Source organism: Schistocerca serialis, chromosome 2 (assembly GCF_023864345.2).
Source record: "Schistocerca serialis cubense isolate TAMUIC-IGC-003099 chromosome 2, iqSchSeri2.2, whole genome shotgun sequence".
NCBI classification, from domain to species: Eukaryota; Metazoa; Arthropoda; class Insecta; order Orthoptera; family Acrididae; genus Schistocerca; species Schistocerca serialis.
This window is the reverse complement of record NC_064639.1, coordinates 548,181,421-548,209,402: the sequence shown is the minus strand read 5'-3', so window position 1 is coordinate 548,209,402 and position 27,982 is coordinate 548,181,421. Positions and strand designations below refer to the sequence as shown.

Below are 27,982 nucleotides of genomic sequence, written 5' to 3'. Positions count from 1 at the left end.
GGATATCAATGTACTTTGCAGATGAAGCCACATAAACCTTTCTTTACAAAACCATAGGGTATTCCAATCTTGAAAAGGAAGCAGTGGAGAAAGAATTACAAAAGATGGAAGTGTGTGAAATCATTGAGAGAAGTATAATCCCTTGGTCATTGTAAATTATTCTAATGGACAAGTCAGATTAGTACTAGATTCCAGACAGTTAAACAAATTATACAGAGAAACTGACAACCCAGAGAACATCGATGAGTTGTTATATAAATTTAAAAATATCCAAATTATGTCAAGCCTTGACCTGACATTTGGTTTTCATCAAGAACTCTTGCAATTAGTTCTACGAAGTTCACTGCTTTCTTATACAATGGGAGATGTTACAAATATTGTGTAGTGCGTTTCAGATTAAACTCATCAGTCACAGAATTTATAAGAGCACTAGACTATGTACTTGGCCAGAAGTTGTGTCAGAATTAACCATTTATGTAGATGATATATTAGTGTCAAATCAAAGTTGGGAGGATCATTTGAAGTTGTTGAAAAAGGTGTGTGAGAAACTCAGAAGAGGAGGAACGATGTTAAACCTAGAAAAATGTAAATTTGGTGTGCCATAACTCAAATTTTTAGGTCATGTCATTACTAAGGAAGGGAAAAGTGCAGACCCTGAGAAAATAAAATCTATCGTAAACTTTCCATCGCCTGGAAACCGAAAACAACTGAAATCTTTCTATTGAATCCGTGAATTCTATTGAAAATATATAAATGGACAATGCCTTAATGTAACATGTTTAAGCAACTTATTTAGAAAAAAATACTATGTGGAATTGGTCTGAAGAGTATCGAAGGTATTAGAGAAAATTAAGAATGAACTTTGTAAGAACAATCTTTAACACAGACCAGATTTTAGTTTACCATTTTGTTTTCAAACTGACAGTAGTGATTATGGGTTAGGAGCAGAACTATTTCAGGAGAAAGTTCTGAATGAAAAAAATCTTCACTGCACTATTGCATTTGCCAGTAGAATGTTACTTAAACATGAGAGAACTTGCACAGTTACAGAAAAAAGAATTACTCGTGGCACACTGGGCATTTACAAAATTTAAAACATACCTGTTAGGACACAAGATAAAAGTGTATTCAGACCACAAAGCTTTAAGTTATTTACAGGAGTGTAGACTATATGATAACAGATTAACCAGGTGGGCAATGTTTATGCAACAGTTTGATTATGAAACTGAATATATTAAGGGGTCAGAAAATGTAGTAGCTGATGCTTTATCCAGGTTACCAGTATGAGGAGATGAGGAAATCTTTGATCAAGAGTAAGAAAAAGAATTTAAAATAAGATACGTGAAGGAAATCCAAGATGAAAAGCCCATAAGGACGCTTTGCAATAACATCAGGAGGGGACAAAATAAACATCATAATAGAAAGTGGTTAAGGATTGTTTAAGCAAAAGAGGGTATCATAAACTTGACAAATACTATACGCTATTTCAGGGAACACTCTTTAGAAGAACAGATGTGGATTCTCAAAATTGGAAGCCATGTTGGCCAGAACGTGAGGCAGACAAGTTAATAAAGTACACCCATGAAAGTTATGGTCACTGTTGAATACAGAAATGCATACAAAAGTTACAAGAAAATATCTACTTTTATAAAATAGTAAAGAAGGCAAGGAATGAAATATCAACTTGCGACAAATGTCAAAGAGTAAAAGTAAGTAACAGAACATTTCAAGGAGAAATGGAGAACATTATTCCGGATAAGCCATTAGATTTAGTAGCTGTAGACTTTTATGGTTCTTTACCTAAAAGCAAAGGTGGTCATTGTTTTATATTCGTCATGGTTGATGTACTTTCCAAATTAATTAAACTTTACCCTGTTTGAAAAGCTACGAGTAAAGAGATCATTACAAAGATTGAAAGAGATTACTTCAAGAGCATAGGAAAACCAAAAGCCATACTATCTGATAATGGTTCACAATATGTTTCAAAAAACTGGAAAGCATTCATGGAAAAAACTAACACAAAACATATCTTGATATCCGAGTACAACACATCTTCAAACCCAACAGAGAGGTACATGAGAGAACTAGGGAGACTTTGCAGGACCTATTGTAGTCACAAACACCCTAGTTGGTCCAACCATGTAAACAACTTTGAGGACATCATCCACCATATGAAATTATGTTTCATCTCAGACCAGCGAATCTTATTTCTGAATTAATAGACTTTCCACAATGTGCCTTAATATCTAAGACTTTTTAACATTATGCAGCCCTGTCAGCAACTGTGATAATTGAACATGTAACACGTCAGCATTAGTTGCGAATAGAAACCACATTTTACCCAGGTTTCAGCCAAAAGAGTTTAGCGTCACTCGCTTCTGAAGAAGGCCAAATTATTTTGGATGAAACCTGGGTAAAGTTTTGTTTCTATTTGCAACTGAGGCTGACATGTTATATGTGCCTTAATAGCAATGAAAGAATGTGAAGAGATTGTAAAGAAAACATGAAGAAACTAGGTGAAGCTAGAAAAAACAGACATGATAGGAAAATAAAGGCTACCACATTCAGAATAGGCGACCATGTCTTAGTGAAATCCCACGAACAATCGAAATTATTAACAGCAGAACTCAAGAAGTTTTTTGATATTTACATTGGGCCATTTGAGATTATTGAGAACCCTCACCCAAATGCATACCAATTAGTATATCCTGAGTCGAGAAAGCTGTTTGGTCTTACGAATGTTGTTTCTTTGAAGCCGTATATGAGGAAAGGACAAATTGAGCCTACACACATGCCTTTATCTGGAAAGACGAAATATTGTGAGATACGGTCACAGAAACAAATTACAATCACCATACTATGTATGCCATGTAACATATCTCATGCAAAATGATTTTGCATCTAGACTGATTGTCACTTAATTCTTGTATACCATTAGATTTCATGATTCCAATGTGCTTGTTTAAGTAACTGTACAGTATGTAATGAACTGCAAAATACGTAAACTTGATAAATGAGAGATGTTATTTTAATGATGATGCTAGGAGACAATACATGTCACCCAACATGACAGTTTCAGGATAGCAGAGTGCTGTCCTACCACCCTATACTACATAAGGATCTATAAACAATTCTTGCTGACAGCCAGACTACACAAGGTGATGCCTTCAACATCGGCAAGACCCGTTGACTATCATTATTGTGAAGATAAATTTGAGAAATATGTATTATGTTATTCAAGTTTTGTATCAGTTCTGAATTAGCCATTCTTGCTTATGCATGTATATTGCACAGTTGAATATAGTGGCAGTACTTTGCATTACACAATAAAAATGTATAAAATTTTGAAGAGAACATAAACATTAATTTGTGATGAATTATTTTCTAAACATTTGGTTGAAGATACTTGGAATACTGTTCTATGGAAAGCTCACTCAATGAATGAATTTTATTGTCGCAAAACTATAAATTACTATAGTGCTAAATGGAAGCAGTTTGTTGATCTTTGGTTTTGGAAATATGACGATTTGTCAGTTTTAACAGTGAACTTTGATATAGACTGAAATGATAGGAATAAGATAGTGACTATCTGTGAAAATTTATTAGATTTCTCATTCAGAGAGTGATTAAAGTGATATCAAACATGAAAACAATACTACACATGTAACTGAAAGTGATCAGTCAGCGAGTCAGAGACTATTGCACTCAACAAAGCAGCAGCTCTTTGCTATCTTTGTTAGTTATAGCAAACCAGAATCAATGGTGCTATAATGTACAGAAAATTTAAATTCAATTTGCACTTCTGCAATACAAAAAGAAATCATTTGGCAGCTGTGTATGATCTTAAGTGGACTAGTAATAAGTCATACTGTGAGGGAGCTCTATGTAAGATACATATGTAATGGATAACACTACTCTATCTACATAACGGTCATATCTCTGCACTGTATGTTATTTCACAACTGTCCACCAAATCCAACGTTCACAGGATGACGATCAAAGAAGAAAGACCAGGAGGTTTCCAACATATAAAAACCAAGTCAGCAATGCAGCAAACTGTTCAGAGAATAATGGGCCATAAACGGTACTTGAAGGGTAACAACAGTTTAACACAATGAGAGCGCACATCAAACCACAACAAAGCATATTTGTTTAAATGAGTGGAAAATGCATAAATCTGATCTTTTTTAGACACAAGAGAAGGAACACTCATTGGACAAAAGTGATCTCTTCCAGTCATCATTGGTCTAAGCTGTTTAGTATCAAAACCATTTATGTCATGCTGATACGTTCTTGGCAGTGATCAGTTGCTAAGGTTGGATGTAGAGATGGCAATACTTTCTGCAATATCAATATATTGATTTTCTGATAAATTATCTGAGCCATATCATTGCTGCTGATGTGTTGGCAGTAAAATGTTGATATTTTACATGTATGAGAGTTTTTAATCAATAAAAAAAGAGTGAAGAAAATTGACAGATGTGAAACGGGAAAATGTTATTATTGAAATTTGTCATATGAAATGTTTATCATCATTGATTTAAAAAAAGTTTTGCCAGTATGATTTTCCTGAAGCTGGTTCCATCACTTTCAATGATATGCCACTAAACTCACTTAACAAGTTAAGAAGAAGCCTACAATTTGACATACAATCTGTCTAAAAGTGCAACTTTGCATTTCTGAGATACACAAATACTGCAGATGTTGAAAGCTACACCACATACCAGAAACAAATAAAAAAAATCCCATTACAAACTAGGGATTTAACCTTGACACACTAAATTATTAGGCTGTGACTATGCAGCTGAATTACTGAGAAATGCATTGGAATTGAACTACTTTCACTCATTCTAATATCAAGAGGGGCATTCAATAAGCAATGCAACACATTTTGTTTCTGAAATCAGGTTGGCTTTATTCAGGATTACAATACACCATACCATTCCCCCCTTTTCTGAGTACAAAACCAATGTCGGAGCCAACATTTTGTTGTCTCAATAACCTCACCATTATCCACGTACCATTTCCTGCGGAGAGCATCCTTCATTGGGCCAAACAGGTGGAAGCCTTCTGTTAGTGAGGAACCCAGCAGGCATACACCTATGAGTACCCCAAATGTTGGCCAAGTGTATCAGCACTACCAACAAAGATGTAAAGTTGTGCAGCAAGGTGTTTGTTTGTGAACTATCAATCATCTCAAATGACAGTGTCCGGACATTCCAACATTGCAGGAGTCACAGCTGTGTGTGGCTGTCTGGCACGCACATGGCTGGACAGGTTTGTGCAATCTTGTTGCGATGATGACACACCTGCACCCAACAACTCATTATGCTTTTGTTTACTGCCAGCTCTCTGTAGACATTCTCCAAGCACCTACGAATATCTGTGATGCTCTGGTTTTCCACTAAAAGAAACTCAATGGCACCTCTCTTCATGGAACACACATCTGTTACAGACATCATTCTGAAGGCTATGTATAGCACCACCATCCATCGGAACTCCATGAAACTACATGGACTAAAGTGGAAATATTCCACGATGTTCAGCAACGAATTCTGTATTTTTTCAATCAAATTTGGCCAAGAAAAAAACTGTGTCACCTTACTTATTGAAAGCCCCTCTCGTCATCTTCCCCCCCCCCCCCCCCCCACCCCCCCACACACACATGATGACAGGAAATAGTAGCTATTACCTGTTGCAGTTATGTAATATATTAATATATTCTATAAAAAAGGTATTAACATATTTGTTGCTTTTAAATGTAACATTTAGTTAAAAAACTTGTTAACAGTTTTGTTACTTCTGAATGCACAAAACTGATAGAGCTAGTTAATCAAATTAATCATATATCAATACAGATGTCAGAGACAACAGGTTCCATAAGATAAAAATCATATCTGAAAGTCAGCCACATTAGCAGTATTTTGAGTTCTACGTAGTATTTTACTTTGATGTTGACTTAAAGGAATTCAATAGTGGTGTTCATTTAAATACCAACAGCAAGTTGTCATTTCTAGAACAAACTCAGTCTTAGAAAATTTGAAGATGTGTCAATGAACCATTTGCTTTGCAGCACAAATGGAGGGTGTTACACTACTTTTGGCTGAAGTCAAATGACACTTGATGGCCAGCCAATCAATGTACTCAGAAGAGGTAATGAAGAACTAGTATAAGTTCTGAAAGTATTTGTCATTTTAACTTCTTGATGTTTATGCAGGCTCAGAATGCATGTCTTGTGAAGGCATACCGCTTGTCACTAATTAGTAGATATCCTTCACACTTTATTTGGTTGCTCAATTTATGTTTTACATCAACCACTTTATATATTAACCCTTTTGCTGCTCTGGGCATGTATACGCATCCTGTTACACTATTCCAGGTGTTGCGGACACATGTATGTGTGCCGCATGGATTTTCCTACACTGCTATGGATGTCTGAATGTGTCCTGAGCTGCTGACCTCTCACTGCTTCGAATGAATTACTTCTATATCTCAATAAATAAGAAAGTTTTGAGTATTTCTCATACAACATATGTGCATCATTGGGTGCTATCATTTGCAGAAAGCCTCATTTCAATATTTTGAATCATTTATGATATACGATTGTTATAGTCACAAGATGCGTGATGCGCAAGGACATGAATGGGAGTGTCGTGTGCTACCATCCTTCAGACCTAAAAATCAATAACTTGAGAATGAAATGAGTTATCTTCTTCTCTCAACTTTTGTTAAATTTTGATATCTTGTCCACATTTCATTCACTGTAATATATAAACTAGGATCGACCACACAATGCATTTTTACCTTTGCGAACACTCAGAATTTCATGCAATGTTTTACTTAAGTAGATGCAGTGCAATAAGTATGACAGACAACAAAAAGAAATTCAATTCTTTATCGAGTGAAGATATCAGACTGTGCGATGCACAAAAATCAAAGTTTATCACCTAAAAGTTTACAAAAAATCTGATAAGCATTTCTTATCAGCCAGAACACTGTCTCTCAGCACATGCATCAGCATTTGGTACCCAGTACGGCCATAACAAAAGTAGTTTCAGCACAGAATGGAAAGAGCACATATGTAGCATCAAAAGGGTTAATTTGCAAATATTCAAGAAAATTTTCAAAATTTTTGTCACAAATGTTACAACAAGCATCAGTTCTACCATTTTTTTGTAAAGTGTCTTCACTCACAACTTTTAGTATCCACACTCACTACACTAGCTCAATAACTTAAACACCAATCAGTAAAAATCAAAAGTGCAATATATTACTTCTTCAACTGAAAGCCAACAGTTTACACCACACGGACTTGAGTGAGAACTGACCAGACAAGTAGTCTTTGGCTTGATGGGTTCAGACAGGCAGAGGGGTCACATTGCCTCCATGTTTCAAACACATAAGGAAATCAGGAAGTTGTTCAAATGTTGTACAGAGTGAGACACACAAACTCATGCAAAATAATTAAATACTAGCCTAATACATGAGTTGAGGTGTGTTATCAATTTAGTATTAGAGATGCTTAAATTGTTTTGACTATCAACATTTAATAGGCACTAAAAGTGTGTAAAAAATAGAAATATGAAACTCCAATATATCAGATGAATGTTTTGAGTAAGGGTATAAAAATATAGACATTGTCTCCACAAAACATCAATATTTCTTAATTATCACTGCCTGATATAATTTGTGTGTTATTACCTTCATGTTTCTCTCTCACAATCATCATTAACTTTCAGCAACCCCAAACAAGACAATTAGATTTTATTTATTGTTACTACTATGTGATGCTTTGGGTAGAGTTGAGTTTCATCACATGATCTTTGGCAGTTTTACTCACAATATATATCAAGTTTGGACTACCAATAAAGTAAAAAACTAAAATACAATAAAATAAAAATTATGCTCCAAGCCACCGTAAATGTTAGTGTTTCTGCACTTTGCCTCTCACGCATTCTGGCCATCAGCAGGGGAGAATTTGTAACAAATGATTAGACTACTCCAAATTAACTACCTTATTGCAATAGCAGACACCAGTAGCAGCACATAAATGGTGAGTGATACCACTGCACAAATATTCAATGCTTCGCAACATAGCCCTTAGCAGACTGACTCAGAATGTTATGCAATATGCAATGAAACATACACATCAATGTGTCTATGTACAAAAGAAATTCAGGAGTTACTCAATTGATCAGCAACAGGTAAAAATATATTTTTAATCTGTCTCCATGCTGAATTTTTTAAATTAAACTGCTTTGTATAACATTAAGATATTGCAAGTTCATATTTCAAAACAGAACCAATGTGCTATAGTTTCTGTACTTTATACCAACCTTGCAATTCTGATGGCGCTGGAGGTGCTTCAGGTCCATATGCCAAACGAATCAAACTTCGACCACCTTCTAGCACAAAAATCTCATCTCTTGAAACAGACACATCAAGTACACCCCGAAGGCCCGACACAGTTCCGACAACAGAGATATTAGATGGATCGAGAATGTATATAGAGTCAGGACTATATGTAACAAGCAGATTCCCATGAAACTGCCTGACAGGCCCAAACTGAGGATCTCCACGAACAGTCCTCAAACGTTCTGGTAGAGGGTTAATAAGTGGCACTTCTGGGTGATGGTCAGAAAGTGCATCCTACAACAAAGGAAATATAAATCAGTAATGCAGAAACGCATTTGACACACATTTTATGTAGATTTAGGAAAATAAAAATGAAGAAATGTATTAGTGAAGTTAACACTAAAGCAGTGGGGTAACTAAACTGACAGAAAAAGGAACTGCAACACAATGAAGGAGTTTTGTGACATAAATGAAAGCTGGTAGGCATGTTTCCACATCTGAAAGATAATGGCTATTCAAATTTCACACTGGTCGCATAAGAGTGGCACTAGTAGCACCACTATGAGGATGCAAATTAAGTTTCTTTAAATACACACTGTAATGATCATGGGCATTTAAGATTGGACATAGTGAGCTGATGTTAGCCAAGAATGCCTTTCAGGTAACAATACACCATTACCAAAACTGTAACAAGTTTGACTGAGGTCGTGTAATAGGGCTATGAGAAGATGGCTGTTCCTCCTGTGATACTAAAGACTTGATGGGAATGTAGCCTCTGCACATGACTGCTGGCAGTGATGGTCATTAGAATGTGAAGTCTCAAGAAGATCAGGCTCCGGACAGCTACATGGCACCATCGACAGGGAGCACCATTGTGTTTGGTGTACAGCTCTCACATACAATACTGCATCCAAAGGAGCAATTGCAGCAGTAGTTGGCATCACCATGATACAATGAACTGTTACAAATCACTTACTTCAGGGACAGCTTTGAGCCAGGCACCCTGTAGTGTGCATTCCACTAACCCCAAATCACCGCCATTTGTGACTTCAGTAGCATCAAGTGAGAGCTCATTGGAGGGCAAAGTGGCGGTCTGTTGTGCTTTCTGATGAAAGCTGGTTCTGCCTCAGTGCTAGTGATGGCTGTGTGTTAGGAGGAGGCCAGTTGACACACTGCAACCAACCTGTCTGCAGGTTAGACACCGGGACCTACACATGGAGTTATGGTCTGGGGTGTAATTTCATATGACATGAGGAACACTCTCTTTGTTATCCCACACATCACGAATGCATATTTGTATGACAGTCCGGTAATTCAACTGGTTGTGCTGCTATTCATGAACAGCATTCCAGGGCATGTTTTCCAACAGGATAGGACTTGCCCACAAACTACTGTTGAAACCCACCATGCTCACACCCTGTGTTGACGTGTTGCCTTGGCCTGCTCAATCACCAGATCTGTCTCCAATCAAGCACATATGGGGACATTATCAGACAACAATCCCAGCATCATCCATGACCAGCATTAACCATTCCCTCTATTGACTGACCAAGTGCCAAAGGCGTGGGACTACATCCCGCAAACTGACATCCGGCCCTGTACAACACTGCATGTATGTTTGCATGCGTACATTAAAAAGTCTTGCAGTTTCACTGGTTATTAGTCTACCAAGATTTCACATTTGCCTTGGTGAATTTAACATTTACATTAACCTGTGATCTTGCTATGTTAATCACTTAAATATGTTGTGAAGACAAATGTATTCCTTAAATTTCATTACTGTACATTAATTATTTTTTGATGTTGTGTTTTTTCAGTCTGTGTATATCTCTTATAAATATTTACAAGGCTGAGTATTAAAAGGAGAAGGGGAGAGGGAGAGGGGGAGGGGAAGGGCGAGATTGTACAATGGCTAAAAAGAGCAAAAGTTAGCACATACAGTGATTTCCAGATCTTTAAGAATGCCTCTACACTGTCTATCAGTCACTGGCATGTGGCTAGTTTTCTGGGCTAATTTTTATTCGCACATCTCGATATTTCAATATCTGACTAGAGGTGACATGCTAATCACTTTTCACAATGCAATGCCTGCCCCAATTAAAGTCTCCACTTTGAACAATTAGTCAGGTATAATGAATAATGGAGAAAAAGGCATGGAAAAACACCCTTTTGATGCATAAGATTGTGGAGCACAGAACAGTGCATTGGACTGCCAGTATTAAACTGATCTAGAGTTTCACATTGGAAAATGGCTTCAATTACCACAAATAACATTTACTGGTTAGCTGGATGCTACCAACGTTTTGTAAATGAAATGCCTGTGCACACATTCGAGAGGTGCATTCAGATTTGCCTGTGTTTACACAAAGTGAACTACTGTACTGATACTGCTTGAATATGTTGCATATGACGAGAATAAACAATTAACAGAGCAGAGAGATTGTAGTTCTTATTAGGAAGTGTTGTGGCCTGGAAATGACACAGCACCAGGTTTCTTCACAACTTAACATCGTGTCTAAAGTCATGTAATTCTGATGATGATGAGGTCTCAGTGATTCAGAATTTCTACTATTCAGAATGTTGTAACATTCACTCCTAAATTATACACATTCTGCCAGAATTTTCCACACCTTATTAGGTTCTATTTCCAATTTTTTAAAGTGTCAGCTACTTCTGGCAATTCCTTATGAATTTCCACTTTGTTTTGTCCTGTTATCTTTGACTACACACAAGACAAGTCTTAAAATTGGAATATGGCCACCACTTCCTTTAACATTTCCACTATAAAGACCAATAAACACATTTCCTGCATCTGTGAGTAGAAGTTTTTATAGATAGGATACTTTCATCTAATTGTAGTATATTGTTGTTGTTATTGTCGTGGTCTTCAGTCCTGAGACTGGTTTGATGCAGCTCTCCATGCTACTCTATCCAGTGCAAGCTTCTTCATCTCTGAATAACTACTGCAAACTACATCCTTTTGAATCTGCTTAGTGTACTCATCTCTTGGTCTCCCTCTACGATTTTTACCCTCCATGCTGCCCTCCAATACTAAATTGGTGATCCCTTGATGCCTCAGAACATGTCCTACCAACCGATCCCTCCTTCTTGTGAAGTTGTGCCGCAAACTCCTCTTCTCCCCAATTCTATTCAATACCTCCTCATTAGTTATGTGATCTACCCATCTAATCTTCAGCATTCTTCTGTAGCACCACATTTTGAAACCTTCTATTCTATTCTTGTGCAAACTATTTATCGTCCATGTTTCACTTCCATACATGGCTACACTCCGTACAAATACTTTCAAAAATGACTTCCTGACTCTTAAATCTATACTCGGTGTTAAAAGATTTCTCTTCTTCAAAAACGCTTTCCTTGCCATTATCAGACAACATTTTATATCCTCTCTACTTTGACCATCATCAGTTATTTTGCTCCCCAAATAGCAAAACTCCTTTACTACTTTAAGTGCCTCATTTCCTAATCTAATTCCCTCAGCATCACCCGACTTAATTAGACTACATTCCATTATCCTCGTTTTGCTTTTGTTGATGTTCATCTTATATCCTCCCTTCAAGACACTGTCCATTCCATTTAACTGCTGTTCCAAGTCCTTTGCTGTGTCTGACAGAATTACAATGTCATCGGTGAACCTCGAAGTTTTTATTTCTTGCCCATGGATTTTAATACCTACTCCAAATTTTTCTTTTCTTTCCTTTACTGCTTGCTCAATATACAGAATGAATAACATCGAGGAGAGGCTACAACCCTGTCTCACTCCCTTCCCAACCACTGTTTCCCTTTCATGTCCCTCGACTCTTGTAACCGCCATCTGGTTTCTGTACAAATTGTAAATAGCCTTTCCCTCCCTGTATTTTACCCCTACCAACTTTAGAATTTGAAAGAGAGTATTCCAGTCAACATTGTCAAAAGCATTCTCTAAGTCTACAAATGCTAGGAATGTAGGTTTGCCTTTCCTTAATCTTTCTTCTAAGATAAGTCGTAAGGTCAGTATTGCCTCTCGTGTTCCAACATTTCTACAGAATCCAAACTGATCTTCCCCGAGGTCGGCTTCTACCAGTTTTCCATTCATCTGTAAAGAATTCGCTTTAGTATTTTGCAGCTGTGACTTATTAAACTGATTGTTCGGTAATTTTCACATCTGTCAACACCTGCTTTCTTTGGGATTGGAATTATTACATTCTTCTTGAAGTCTGATGGTATTTCGCCTGTCTCATACATCTTGCTCACCAGGTGGTAGAGTTTTGTCAGGACTGGCTCTCCCAAGGCTGTCAGTAGTTCTAATGGAATGTTGTCTACTCCCGGAGCCTTGTTTCGACTCAGATCTTTCAGCGCTCTGTCAAACTCTTCGCACAGTATATCTCCCATTTCATCTTCATCTACATTCTTTTCAATTTCCATAATATTGTCCTCAAATACATCACCCTTTTATAGACCCTCTATATACTCCTTCCACCTTTCTGTTTTCCCTTCTTTGCTTAGAACTGGGTTTCCATCTGAGCTCTTGATATTCATACAAGTGGTTCTCTTTTCTCCAAAGGTCTCTCTAATTTTCCTGTAGGCAGTATCTATCTTACCCCTAGTGAGGTAAGCCTATACATCCTTACATTTGTCCTCTAGCCATGCCTGCTTAGCCATTTTGCACTTCCTGTCGATCTCATTTTTGAGATGTTTGTATTACTTTTTGCCTGCTTCATTTACTGCATTTTTATATTTTCTCCTTTCATCAATTAAATTCAATATTTCTTCTGTCACCCAAGGGTTTCTACTAGCCCTCGTCTTTTTACCTACTTGATCCTCTGCTGCCTTCACTACATCATCCCTCAGAGCTACCCATTCTTCTTCTACTGTATTTCTTTCCCCTATTCCTGTCAATTGTTCCCTTATGCTCTCCCTCAAACTCTGTACAATCTCTGGTTCTTTCAGTTTATCCAGGTCCCATCTCCTTAAATTCCCACCTTTTTGCAGTTTCTTCAGTTTTAATCTACAGTTCATAACCAATAGATTGTGGTCAGTGTCCACATCTGCCCCTGGAAATGTCTTACAATTTAAAACCTGGTTCCTAAATCTCTGTCTTACCATTATATAATCTATCTGATACCTTCTAGTATAGTCAGGATTTTTCCATGTATACAACCTTCTTGTATGATTCTTGAACCAAGTGTTAGCTATGATTAAGTTATGCTCTGTGCAAAATTCTACCAGGCAGTTTCCTCTTTCATTTCTTACCACCAATCCGTATTCACCTACTATGTTTCCTTCTCTCCCTTTTCCCACTATCGAATTCCAGTCACCCATGACTATTAAATTTTCATCTCCTTTCACTATCTGAATAATTTCTTTTATCTCATCATACATTTTATCAATTTCATCATCATTTGCAGAGCTAGTTGGCATATAAACTTGTACTACTGTAGTAGGCATGGGCTTTGTGTCTATCTTGGTCACAATAATTCATTCACTATGCTGTTTGTAGTAGCTTACCTGCACTCATATATATATATATATATATATATATATATATATATATATATATATATATATATAATTTTTTTTTTTTAATTCGTTATTAAACCTACTCCTGCATTACCCCTATTTGATTTTGTATTTATAACCCTGTATTCACCTGACCAAAAGTCTTGTTCCTCCTGCCACTGAACTTCACTAATTCCCACTATATCTAACTTTAACCTATCCATTTCCCTTTTTAAGTTTTCTAACCTACCTGCCCGATTAAGGGATCTGACATTCCATGCTCCGATCCGTAGAATGCCAATTTTCTTTCTCCTGATAACGACGTCCTCCAGAGTAGTCCCCGCCTGGAGATCCGAATGGGGGACTATTTTACCTCCGGAATATTTTACCCAAGAGGACGCTATCATCATTTAATCATACAGTAAAGCTGCATGCCCTGGGGAAAAATTACGGCTGTAGTTTCTCCTGCTTTCAGCCGTTCGCAGTAGCACCACAGCAAGGCTGTTTTGGTTAGTGTTACAAGGCCAGATCAGTCAATCGTCCAGACTGTTGCCCCTGCAACTACTGAAAAGGCTGCTGCCCCTTTTCAGGAACCACACGTTTGTCTGGCCTCTCAGCAGATACCCCTCAACTGTGGTTGCACCTACGGTACGGCCATCTGTATCGCTGAGGCACGCAAGCCTCCCCACCAATGGCAAGATCCATGGTTCATGGGGGGGGAGGAATTGTAGTATCATCATCATCATCATCATCATCATCATCATCATCATCACCATCACCATCAGTTATCTGCTATATTAGCAGGTCCTTTGCCTCTCCATTTTCTGCTATCCATTGCTTCCATCTTAAGGCTGCTGTATGTTGTACCGTCCATCATGTCATCCAGTATCTGGAATCCCTTCCTTCCTCGCTTCCTTTTCCCTTCTACATAACCTTCTAAAACTGTTTTTATCAGTCCATCATTCTTTCTTAATATATGCCCAATGCAATTTCTTATTCTTCTCTTTATTACATCTAGTAACTGTCTTTTCTCTCCCACTCTTCTCAGTACCTCTTCTTTTTTTACTCTGTCCATCCAACTTATTCTTTCCATCTTCCGCCATGTCCAGATCTCAAAAGCCTTCAGCCTTTCTCTGTCTTTTTTCCTCATAGTCCATGTTTCAGTGCCATATAGAAGAACACTCCATACAAGACATTTTATGAGTCTCTTTCCGAGTTCTCTGTCCAGACCACTGCCAAAAATTCTCCTTTTCTTATAAAACGCCTCTTTTGCCATTGCTATCCTTGTTTTAATTTCTGTGGTGCACTTCCAGTCGGTGTCTATCCTGCTTCCAAAATACTTAAAATTTTGCACCTGTTCTAGTATTTCTCCATTCAGCATAATTTTTACTTCCTTATTTCCCCCTAGTGCCAATACTTTTGTTTTATTTATGCTAATTTTCATTCCATACTTTTTTCCGTTAGTTGCAATGGTGTCCACCAAATCCTGTAATTCTTTTTCCCCTGTGGCTAGAAGGACCATGTCATCAGCAAATCTCAAACACCCTACTCTTCTTCCTCCAATTTCTACTCCTTTGTCATCCAATGAGCATTGGTCAATCATATTTTCCAAGTAGAGGTTGAAAAGAGTAGGTGATAAACAGCATCCTTGTCTTACTCCTTTTCCTAGTCTGATCCAGTTAGTACTTTCTCCTGTCACTTTAACTGAAACTTTTTGATTAAGATATAATAAGTTTATAAGTCTTCTGGTTTTCCAGTCCACTCTCCTTTCCCTCATTATAGTCGCCAGCTTGTCTCAAACCACATTGTCAAATGCCTTTTCTAGATCGATGAAGCACATATATAGGTCTCTTCCTTTTTCAATAAACCTTTCTCCCAAGATTTGTAGGAGCCCTATTGCACCTCTGGTGCCTGTATTCCGTCTAAAGCCAAACTGCTCGTCGCCAAGATTCTCCTCCATTACTTTTTCAAGTCTTTTATGAATTATTCACATGTCTGCTTGTGTCTGTACATGTGTGGATGGATGTGTGTGTGTGCGCGAGTGTATACCTGTCCTTTTTTCCCCCCTAAGGTAAGTCTTTCCGCTCCCGGGATTGGAATGACTCGTTACCCTCTCCCTTAAAACCCACATCCTTTCGTCTTTCCCTCTCCTTCCCTCTTTCCTGATGAAGCAACCATGGGTTGCGAAAGCTTGAATTCTGTGTGTGTGTGTGTGTGTGTGTGTGTGTGTGTGTGTGTGTGTTTTTGTGTGTGTGTGTATCAACATACCAATGCTTTCATTTGGTAAGTTACATCATCTTTGTTTTTAGATATATTTTTCCCACGTGGAATGTTTCCCTCTGTTATATTCAGATCATTAATTATTCTTAACATCACTTTGGCTGCATGTGAAATGAGGCTGATTGTCCTGTGCTCGCTGCATTTCTTGGTTCCTTGTTATTTCGGTAATGGAATCATTACTGTTGCCAGAAAGTCCTCAGGCCATTCACCACTGTCATATATTTTATTACATAACCTCAATATATCTCTTATTCCATCATGGTTCAAGCATTTTAGTATTTCTCCCGGTATTGTATCTGTACCTACCGCTTTGCCATTTTTCATTGCAGCTATGGCAGACTTTACTTCTTCCATTATCATGGTTGGTATATATAAACAAATTACAATACTCAAGAAAAATATGAGAATCAGTAAATGATACTTGTAACAAGAAAGGTTGAGACCTACCTTGTATATGAGTGTCTGCTGGACTACACCATTTCTGTCTGCAAGCCAAATACGAAGACCAGGCCGACTGGCATAAATGATCAGATCCTGAGGTCTGCCGGTACCTGGAGATAATGTTGCACCTAGATGACCAAGCCTAAAATAATAAAACCTTGAATAGAAGTTTGTTGTCTAGTTCTTAGAATCAGTCTATAATAACGGTAACATTATTGGAAAATCTACCAAAGTGTAATTCTTTATTTCTCCTCGCACTTCTTGATCATTACCAAAAACAAGAAGAGAGTCTGATGAATATTTTTTTGTCTGCTCCATAAACACATCACCAAAAAGAGTTTTGTGTGCAGCCCCAACTGTCGAATAAGTTTACATCACTATATGCCAGTAGTGCAAAGGTGCAAGGTTTGAGCATTTCATTATTTAACATTTAGAAAATGCTGCTGTTTGAGATTTTCAGTTTCTGAAACAACTAGAAAAGAGCTTAATTTTGAATATGAAATAAGACTGAAAACAAATCAACAATGTAACAGGAAACAAATCATTTTTAATTACCTTTTGAGTCAATAAGTATGTAAAAACTAGCTCCAAGGCAAATGCAGCGTTCTGTATGAACAGAAATTGTTTGCACAGACATAAAAGAAATTATTAGCTATCAATAAACCTATCTTATAGAAATAACTACAGTAACTGTAACCAATTAAACCATCTAGATTCACAGCTGAATGGATTAAGAGATAGTTGCATAAGAAACTTGTTTGAATACTGGGTGAAGACATGGATTTAGCTGCACCAATTTTCTGCGTGTGCCTCCCCCAATTTAATCAGAATATCACCAAAATAAAGACTGAAAGTTATCAGATGGGTTCAAGGGAAGGAAAGTATATAGTATTAAGGTTTAACAAAGCTCTGATGATAAGACCACTAGTGGACATGCTTGGATTGAACAAGTAATGGGAGGGAATCAGTCATTTCTTTTCCAAAGGAACTACAAGGATTTAAACTCCAATCCCAAATGCAAGTCTAGTACATTAACTTTCCTAAATTATGTTAAATGGAATTGAAATCATTGACATTAAGATAAGACAATGTTCTAACTACCTTTTCTCAGGAAGAGTTATATCTCTAAAAAATAGATTTAAATATTTTTTTAGAAAAATAAATTTGTTAACAAACTGCAAGACTGTCTAAATTACACAGTTTATCTTCTAAAGTATGATTTTACTGAAGCTGATTCCATCACTTTCTTTGATACAACATTCAACTCACTTAAAATCAAGAAGCAGCATACCAATTGACAAGCAATCTGTCTAAAAGTGCAGCTTCATAATTTTGACATACACATGTTACTGTAGACAGTGAATGTCACATCACACACCAGAAATGAATTTCAAAGTGCTACTACTACCTAGGTATTTCACATTGACTCTTTTAAATTATTAGACTGTCACTACCCAGCTGAACTACTGAAAAATGTTGCTCTTTACGTTCATTAAGGACTCAGTTTAACTAGAACTTTCACTTTATTTTATTTTCTTATTGTGCATACTAAGAAGCTTTAATTACAGCCACCATGGAATAACAAACTTCTTTTTTGTTTAATTCCAAACAATATAGATATTATTATGCCAACATTATCATGTTAAACACTTTTAAACACATTAAAAATACAAATAGTAATTTGTCATGTTCGCACATCACCACCTTGTTAGCAGCATAGTCAGTTTAGGACTTCAACTAATCTTGCTGGAAATCAAATTTCACAACCAGGTCTTGTTGTTGTTGTTCTTGGTTTTTCACCTTCTGTAGCAGAGTCTGGTTGCTGGTGTTGTGCTCACTGTTCAACTGGAGTGTCTTCACGGTATTTTATTATTCTCCTTCATCAGATAGGCAGATTTTAATTGATCAATGGAAATATTATTTACCTGGTCTTTCACTTTAAGTCCAAAACATTTTGTGTTCCTTTCAATTATTTCATAAGGGCCTCCATTTGGAGACACTAATGCCTTCTTCGCTCACTCAAACCTTACAAACACATGTGTTGAGTTGCTAAGGTCCTTACGCAGGAGTGGTGTTTCTTTTGCTTTGTAGGGATATTGCACAAGTTTCACACAATTCATATACTGCTTCAGCTGTGACACAGATTGAGATAAGTCTGTACCCCTTTCTGTACCATACTCTTTAAACCCCCCAACACACACACACACACACACACACACACACACACACACACACACACACACACACACACACACCTACACCTACACCCACCTGGTATCCTGATGTGTGTGACATAAAATGTTTCTGCAATTGTAGCATTAGTGTTTTCTCTAATTAAATATAGAAGACCAAGAAGAATCACTGGTATTACTTTAGCCCATTTGGCAGTTGCATGGGCAAGGATGGCTGCTTCAAGTTTCCCTGAGAATGATATGCTGTAGTTTGGGTTTGATTACAGCCACATATTTTTTATAGTGCTTGGAATAGCTCTGAATTAAACTGTCTTCCACGGTCAGTCACTATTTCGTAGGGCGATCCAAAGTTAGTGATACAACAACTGAAAAATGCTTGTGCTAATGCTTTTGCTTGTATGTCTCTAAGAGGTACTGCTACAATACAATTTGTAATCTATGCATGTTAAAGAATAGGTATATTCATCCAAATGAGGCACTGGTTCATCAGTTTGAGGTGAATTATTTTGAAGTATTCATCATTATAGTGAAACTTTCCTAATGGCACTTGAACATGTCATGATACTTTGTTTTTCTGACATGCAGTACATGTTTTAGCCCAATTTCTGACATCCTTTTTGTAATGAGATCCCAGATATCTTCAACAAATTTTGGTCCAGCTGAGCGAGCAGTTAGTTAAATGTAGTCACCTCCGTAGCTATACCGGCAATTGTGAATTGCGCTTGGTCCTGACAAAACCAGATTTCTGCCTTTTCTGTCCAAAACAGCAGTAGCTTAACGCTTACCTTACCAATTTCCAGCTTGCATTCAGGATTATTACCTTAAGGTCCTTCACTGTTGACATTTTGCGAATTTTTTAAACAAAGTATGCGAAAAATTCAAGTTAAAAATTACATGAAAATTTCACTGAATTTACTTTGTAAATGTCATTATCTTGCTGATCACATTGGGGTCGCCAATTTGTTGCTCTTTACATTCATTGAGGACGCAATTTAACTGGACTTTTCAATTTATTTTATTTTCTTTTTGCACACACCAAGATACTTTAACTACAATCGCCATGGAATAACAAACTTCTTTACTGTTTTATTCCAAAGAACAATAATATTATTATGCCAACATTATCACAGTAAACTCTTTTCAAACATATTAAAAATACAAACAGTAAATTTTCATGTTCCCACAGAAGTATTAGGTTGGTACATAAGTTTGTAGTGTTTTTGTTTTGCATGTTGATATTCTGGTTGCTATGGGTTTAATTACTGACTGTCATTTTTTATTTGTAGTTCACTACTGCTGTTCTAGTTTACATATTAATTGTCATTTTATCATATGGAGATAGTGTGTGGAGCTGTGGATACTAGAAAGTGGAGTACCAATTGGAGAAATCCAAACATTTCCGACATATTCTTCTGTTTGTGTTCAAGAAGGAGCTGACAGCAGAGGCAGCCAGAAACATGTGCTGTGCATGGGACTAATACCACTGGACACAGCACAGCAAGAAAATGGTTTTCTGTTATGTGTTAATTATTTTCTGTGTCTTGTAATATGTTATGCAAGGTGTTTTTATATACGAGGGCCGTTCAGAAAGTAACCTCCAGTTGATTTAAAAAAATACACCAAGTTAAATAAAAATATTTTAATATATACATCTTACAACTACATCTTTGCACTATTTTTCTACATAGTCTCCATAGCGATTGAGGCACTTATCGTATCTCTTCACAAGCTTTGAAATTCCTTCTGCATAAAAATCACCCGCTTGTGCCTGGAGCCAGCCTGTGACCGCATCTTTGAGCTCTTCGTCGTCATCAAACCGCTGTGACCCGAGCCATTTCTTCAAATGCATGAAGAGGTGATAATCACTTGGCGCCAGTTCTGGGCTGTAAGGTGGATGGTTGATAACGTCCCACTTGAAGGACTCAAGAAGGGCCGTTGTTCTGCGAGCAGAGTGAGGACGGGCGTTATCGTGCAAAAAAACGATACCGGAAGTCAGCATACCACGGCGTTTGTTCTGTATAGCCCGTCGTAACTTTTTTATTGTTTCACAGTACACATCTTGATTAACGGTCGTACCACGTTCCATGAATTCAACCAACAACACCCCTTTGGCATCCCAAAACACCGTTGCCATCAGTTTTCTGGCAGAAAAATCTTGCGAGGCTTTTCTTGGTTTGGTAGGCGAATTTGAATGTGCCCACATCTTTGATTGTTCTTTTGTCTCAGGGTTCACGTACTTAATCCAGGTTTCGTCACCGGTCACGATTCTGTTTAACAATGGTTCTCCTTCGTCCTCATAACGTGACAGAAAGTCTAATGCAGAGGCCATTCTTTGAGTTTTGTGGTGGTCGGTAAGAATTTTGGGCACCCATTGTGCACAGAACTTACGGTACCCAATCTTGCTGTCACTATCTCGTACAAGAGAGTCTTAGAAATCTGTGGAAAACCAGTAGACAACTCCGACATTGAGAAACATCGATTTTCACGAACTTTTGCATCAACTGTCTGAACGAGTTCGTCAGTCACCAATGATGGTCTACCACTCCTCTCTTCATCATGAACGTTTTCTTGTCCACTTTTAAATAAACGTACCCATTCACGGACAACTCCTTCACTCATAACTCTTGGTCCGTACACGGCACAAAGCTCACGATGAATAGCTGCTGCAGAATATCCTTTGGCTGTAAAAAACCTTATGACAGCACGCACTTCACATTTGGCGGGGTTTTCTATTGCAGCACACATTTCAAACTGCCACAAAAACTAAACTAGCGCAGGTACGACGTTCACTCGACCACGGCTTGATGCCGACTGACCTGTTGAGTGCGTGAACGCACAGATGGCGTCGCTACTCCCCCCACAACCCGCACTGTGACCAATCGGAGGTTACTTTCTGAACCGCCCTCGTATGTTCCATGTTCCATGCAATAATGCTGAAATAGTTACTCTGTGTCAGTCAGTTGTTTTCTTACTCAAACATGCTGTAGTGCTGTACATAAGTGAATGATATATTTGTGTTCTCCTTTATATACCACAAAATAGTTACTTATCTTTAAAACAAGAACTCATCAAGACGTTATGGGCCCAGAACAAATCTATAGGCTTGTCCAGATAAACACAAGTACAAAACTGGATATGTAACTATTTGTCTGTTATTTTTAAAGGAGAGCACAAACAGGTCAGTGAGGCATTGCATATCAGTAAATAGTCAGAAGTAGTGTAAATTGGAAAATTAGTGTCACAAAGCATATCAGTAAATAGTCAGAAGTAGTGTAAATTGGAAAATTAGTGTCACAAAAATTAAAGTCGCAAAAACTTTATTAATCATCAAAGTATAGTCAGAAAAGTCAGTTACGTGTATTAACTTCACAGACAGTAGAGTTTTTACCCATTACCAATGGATTCTATTAAGTTACAATTGGAAATTTTGTCAGAGGATCATCAAGGAAATGTTAACTACATTTCTTAGCAATTTAAACTAGATTTAACATTAAAGTCAAAGAAATTGTGTTCATTAGCAACCGAACAGGAAATTAAACCGACAGGAGGAGAAACTGATCAACATGTAAAAGTTTGGATTGAGAAAGATCTTGAGGCACAATTTTTATAGGTTTAAACGTCAGTAGCAACACAGCCAGGAAAATAGCAAATTACAAGTCTGCTAGTCAAATGCTTAAAAAATTAGAAACGCTATATGGCCAGAAATCAGATGTGACAACTGAAGGTCTGCAGAGAAATTTCTTCAGTTACAAATACGATACAAGTAAGTGGGCTATTCAAAACTGTATGCATATTCAAGAATATGCGGAAGATTTAACAACGGAAGGTGAAGCCATGAAAGAGAGCTGGATTATGTAGCAAATTCTTGAGATGTTACCGCCGAAACTTCACCACTTCTGTACTGCAAGGGATAACGTAATGGCAGCTGACAGAAATCTTGACACATTGTTTGAACGTTTGCGTATGGAAGAATATAGGTTAAATGAGACAGAACCGTTAAGCATGTCCCACACTAATGCTTTTATCTTAAAACAACATAAACAATTTGTCAAAGCAGGTCAGCAGGAAACGTCTACAGTTCGATGTTTCAAATGCGACAAAAACGTGCATGTAAAGAAACACTGCAGAAATAAACCATGTGCCAAATATTTAGTATACTGTAGAGAGAATTATTCATGTAACAACTGCAAACAAAAGGGTCATTTTGCCAGGGGATGTACAAGTCCAAAGTTAGACAGAAACAAGACAAGCGATAAACTTGACAGTAAAGAATCAAAAGGTTACAAACATAAAGCACTGGTTGCTCTTGGATTATCTATTGCCAATATAAATGAAATAAATTTGCAATCGGGTCGAGAAAACATTTGGTACCAAGACTGTGCTGCCACGCAACATATGACATTTAGAAGGGACTGGTTAATAAATTACGTATAATTAAATCACTGTACAAAAGTGTTAATTGGTGATGCAACCAAATTAGAAGGAATTGGAGTGGGAGATGTCGAATTTGAAGCTTTTGATGGAGAACAGTGGTATGATGTAGTTCTGGAGAATGTTCTATATGTACCAAACATAAACTTTAATTTAATTTCTGTTACTCAAGTCTTAGACAAAGATTCTGTTCAGACTGCAAATGCAGATCTCTCAGTTTTCAAAACCGATGACAATCTGAAATCTGTAGCAATAGGTTGATATGAATGACAGCTGTACAAAATGTTGTTTCGTACAAAAGAATTTAACAAATGTATCACAGCAATCTCAATTAAAATGGCATGAAAAGTTAGCACATCAAAATGTCGCACATGTCAGGGACGTACTAAAAATAAATGGTATTGATTATATTGATGACTGGAATGAATATGTATGTGTTGTTTGTATCTATGGCAAGCAACATCACAAATCTCATCCGACAAATATGAAAGTTGCTGAAAATACTTTGTATGTAATTAATGTTGACTTGTGTGAAATGAATCTCATGTTGTTATGAGGAGCAAGATATTTCTTGTTGTTTAAAGATGATTTTTCTCATTTCTCAACTGTTTATTTTCTCAAGGCAAAATATGAAGCTGTTTCCAAATTAAAAACTTTCATGAAAATGGTGGAAATTAGTTTGGGAAGAAAGTAAAATGTTTTAAGTCAGACAACAAGACCAAAAGGCTTGTAGATTAACTTGGTGTTTTTCACATCAAGATGAACACGTACACACCTCAGCAAAATGGCAGAATTGAAAGAGAAATGCGCACAGTTGTCGAGTCAGCATGATCGGCAATACACGCATGAAACCTGAATGAGAATCTTTGGGCTGAAGCAATAAATTATGCCGTCTTTACACTAAATCAAACTAGTAGAAGTTCAGTAAAAGGAAAAAGTCCTGCTGAATTGTGGTTTGAACAAAAAATAGATTTTGATAAGTTGAGAAGTTTTGGATGTGACTGCTATGTTCTGACAGAAGATCACAAACAAAGAAAGACTGCAAAGAAATCAAAGAAAGGAACCTTTGTCGGGTATGATTTGGATTTACCCTACTACAGAATCAATCTACCTGATGAAAAGGACTTAGTTACTTCTGATAATGTCATATTTGATGAATGAATAGAAGACAGAGAAGGTGCTAGTGCAATTAAATCTTTCACAGGAGAACAGAATGAATTTAAAATATCCAGAAGAAACACAGATATCTGATGACTGTTTCTCTGATGTCTCTAAAGATTGTAGTATGTCATCTAATAACATAAAACAAAATGAAGTCTCACCACCGAAATTACATGACCGACGAAACCTTATGAAACCTGTCAGATTTAGAGACTATGAAATGGATCTCATGCAACACAATAATAATGCAAACTTTGCCATGATTGGTGAAGTTGAAGACATTTCTGTTTCAAATGCCTTGAAAGATAAGAACTGGTATAAAGCAATGTCTGAAGAATACAAATCACTAACAAAATTAAAAACTTGGAGTCTTGTAGAACTCTCAAACAATGCAAAGCCTTTGACCTGTTGCTGGGCATTATAAAGCCAGACTAGTTGCTAGAGGTTTTGAGCAAGAAGAAGGACTGGATTATTCAGAGACTTTTAGTCCTGTAGCACAATATGAATCAACGAGACTATTGCTTAGTATTGCGGCTACAAATAAAATGAAAATAGAAACATTTGATGTGAAGACAGCATTTCTATACAGTGATCTGCAAGAGGAAATCTACATTAATCAACCTGATGCATTCAACTATAGTACAAATAGAGTTTGTAAGTTAAAGAAGAGTTTATATGGCCTAAAATAAGCGCCAAAGAACTGGAACGAGAAATTCTTAAATTATCAGATGACATTAGGATTTGAAAATACGGACGGTGATCCTTGTAACTATTACAATGAAGACAGAAGCATCATTCTAGCACTGTTTGTTGATGATGGACTAGTTATTGGGAGAACGACAGACAACATCACTGAAGTTTTGAACAAACTTAATCACATGTTTGAAATAACTGTCGAGACTCGCCGATCATTCAAACCGCCGCCGCGCAATTACGCGCGTCCTCTACGTGCGGCGCTGTCTGCCAACCATGCAGCAGCTGCGCCACCTGAGTGGCCAGCCGAGCAGCTGCCGCTAGACTGGGACTCAGTGCTCATTCGAATGCTAACATGTACACATGTCTTGCTTGTCAACTTACTCTGTGACTTATATGTGTTGTGTCGTTCTGAAATATATGTGTTAAACTTGACGTTATAACAACTGGCGACAAGGATGGGATTTTTCCTTTTCACCATTGACCCACAGGTTTCCATGGCTACTGTCGAGCAACTATTGCAAAATCTCCTTGAACAGCAAACGCTTCTAACAGCGGTGATTCACGATTTCGTTGCGGCGTCAAATGCGGGGCGTTTCTCATCGTTGGCTATACCTCCTTTTCCTCCTTACGATGAGACGGCGGAAGACTGGCCTGATTATGAAAAACATCTTCGACAGCACTTCTTGGCATTTCATGTCACGGACGAACAACCATGTAAGTCTCTGTTCCTTTCCTGGATTTCACCTCAAATGTATTGGTTGTTGTCGCAATTGGCACCTTTGAAGGATCCTGCATCTTTGTCCTTTGCTGAAATGTGCTCACTTCTGTCTGTCTATTTTCAAAAGCAAACGCATGTGGTAGCCTCTCGTGTTTCCTTTTATCGTTGTCAAAAACAGCCACATCAATCCTATCGCACTTGGGCTGCTGAACTTCACGGCCTCAGTAGAAAGTGTCAATTTGTTACTGACGTTCACAAAGAATCCTATGCCAATTCCATGGTATGGAATGCTATTATCCGGTTGGCGCCCGACAAAGAATTTCGGCAACGTGCCCTTCAGTTGGCAAATCCGACTCTAGATGAAGTTCTCTCCATTGCGCAGTCTTTTGAAATTTATCACGCCGCTGAGGCACAAATAGAGGCGTGGGGTGATGTCGTGGAAATACAACCTCTGTGCACTGTTGACGACGCGTGCGGTGCGTCCCCGCCGGCCGACGTTGTCCGCAGTGCGCTCCCACGCGTAGCCTCGGCCCAACCGTAAACAACCCGCTAAGAAACAGCAGCAAAATCCCCGGCAACTTCCTTCACGTCCGCGGTGCTTTACGAAACATTCACGCGAGGAGTGGGCTTTGTGTCACAATTGCAAAAAGAAAGGTCATGTGTCTTCCGTTTGCGAGTCCGACCGCATACATGATGTTCATGAACATTACGCTGATTCTGATTCTGTGTTGTCTGTCAATTGCACTTCTTCCCTTTGAGGGAAGTTATTCCTCACTGTCCAAATCCTTGGTCAAGATGTTCGCGTGCAGGTGGATACCGGTTCTGCTGCCACTATAATTAATTCTCAGACGTATCTTCAGTTGGGTTCTCCACTCCTGTCACCAGTCACTCGGCAATTACGGACATACAATAAACAGAAGATTTCTCTCTTGGGACAGTTTAATGCTGAGGTATCTTACAAATCCGTCATTCGCACTGTTCCCATATTTGTGGTCAACCAGAGTAACGCAGAGAATCTTTTGGTTTCGATGCCTTTCGTGTTTTTGGGTTCTCCATAGATGACTCTGTCAATATCGTCTCTGATGCTATTCCTTATGCCCAACTGGATTCCTTGTCGACGACATTTTCGTCCCTTTTTTCTCCTGGGTTAGGCCGTGCAAACGACTTTGAAGCTCATATCACGCTCAAACCCACTGCTTGGCCTAAGTTTTTTCGGGCTCGGCCCATTTCTGTGGTCCTTCGTGACCGGGTAAAACGGGAGCTGAATCGTCTCACTACTTCAGGGGTCTTGCTTCCTGTCACTTCCAGTGAGTGGTCCTCTCCTGTCGTTGTCCTCAACATTCAAATGCTGATGCTCTGTCTCGCCTTCCCATGGGTGCTGATCTGGCATTCGATAGGGACGAACTTTTGTGTTTCCACCTGGATGTTGTCGAGCAGCGGGTTGTGGATGGGTTCCCCATCACTGGGGACAGGCTGGCGGCTGCTACGGGTTCTGACCCTACCCTCTCCCGGGTTTTACGCTGTACTCAGAAGGGTTGGCCAGATCGCCTGTCCGCTAAGACTTCTGATCTGTTGCGGAACTACTACACTTTGCACTACTGCCTCACGGCTAGGGATGGTGTTATCCTCCTCTCCACTGACAATGCTTCACCGCGTGTTGTGGTACCTGCGTCTTTGCGTGCTTTGGTCTTGTGCCTCCTTCACCAAGGGCACTGGGGTGTGTCTCGCACAAAATTTCTGGCGCGCCGTCATGTGTACTGGCCTGGCATCGACTCTGAAATTGCACACATGGTCGCTGCCTGCAGCCCTTGTGCGTCACAGGCCGCTGCCCCGAAGTCATCTTTGTCATTGTGGCCTTCGCCTGAGACGCCCTGGGAGCACATTCATGCTGACTTTGCAGGACCCTTTTTAGGTACTTATTGGCTCCTCGTAATTGACGCCTACTCTAACTTTCCTTTCATTGTCTGTTGCACGTCGCCTACCACCGCGGCAACCACCAGTGCTCTCGCCTGCATTTTTTCTTTGGAAGGCCTCCCCTCTACTCCTGTTACTGATAATGGTCCGCAATTTGCCTCTTCCGAATTTGTGGATTTTTGTGCTCATCACGGCGTTATGCATGTTACGGCCCCGCTGTTCCATCCACAATGAAACGGTGAGGCTGAACGACTGGTCCGCACATTTAAGGCACAGATGCGGAAACTTCTGACTTCTT

General features: G+C 38.4%; 1 protein-coding gene across 3 annotated transcripts in view; it reads right to left on the bottom strand.

The window, feature by feature from the left end:
* Positions 1-27,982, bottom strand: part of LOC126457531 (uncharacterized) — a 221,914-nt gene that overhangs the window by 152,404 nt on the left and 41,528 nt on the right. For all 3 annotated transcript variants that reach the window (XM_050093884.1, XM_050093885.1, XM_050093883.1), the window contains exons 6-7: positions 16,579-16,714; positions 8,337-8,649 (exon numbers count right to left, since the gene is read on the bottom strand). In XM_050093884.1, the coding sequence (XP_049949841.1) occupies positions 8,337-8,649; positions 16,579-16,714 (449 nt within the window). The remainder of the gene's footprint in view (positions 1-8,336; positions 8,650-16,578; positions 16,715-27,982) is intronic.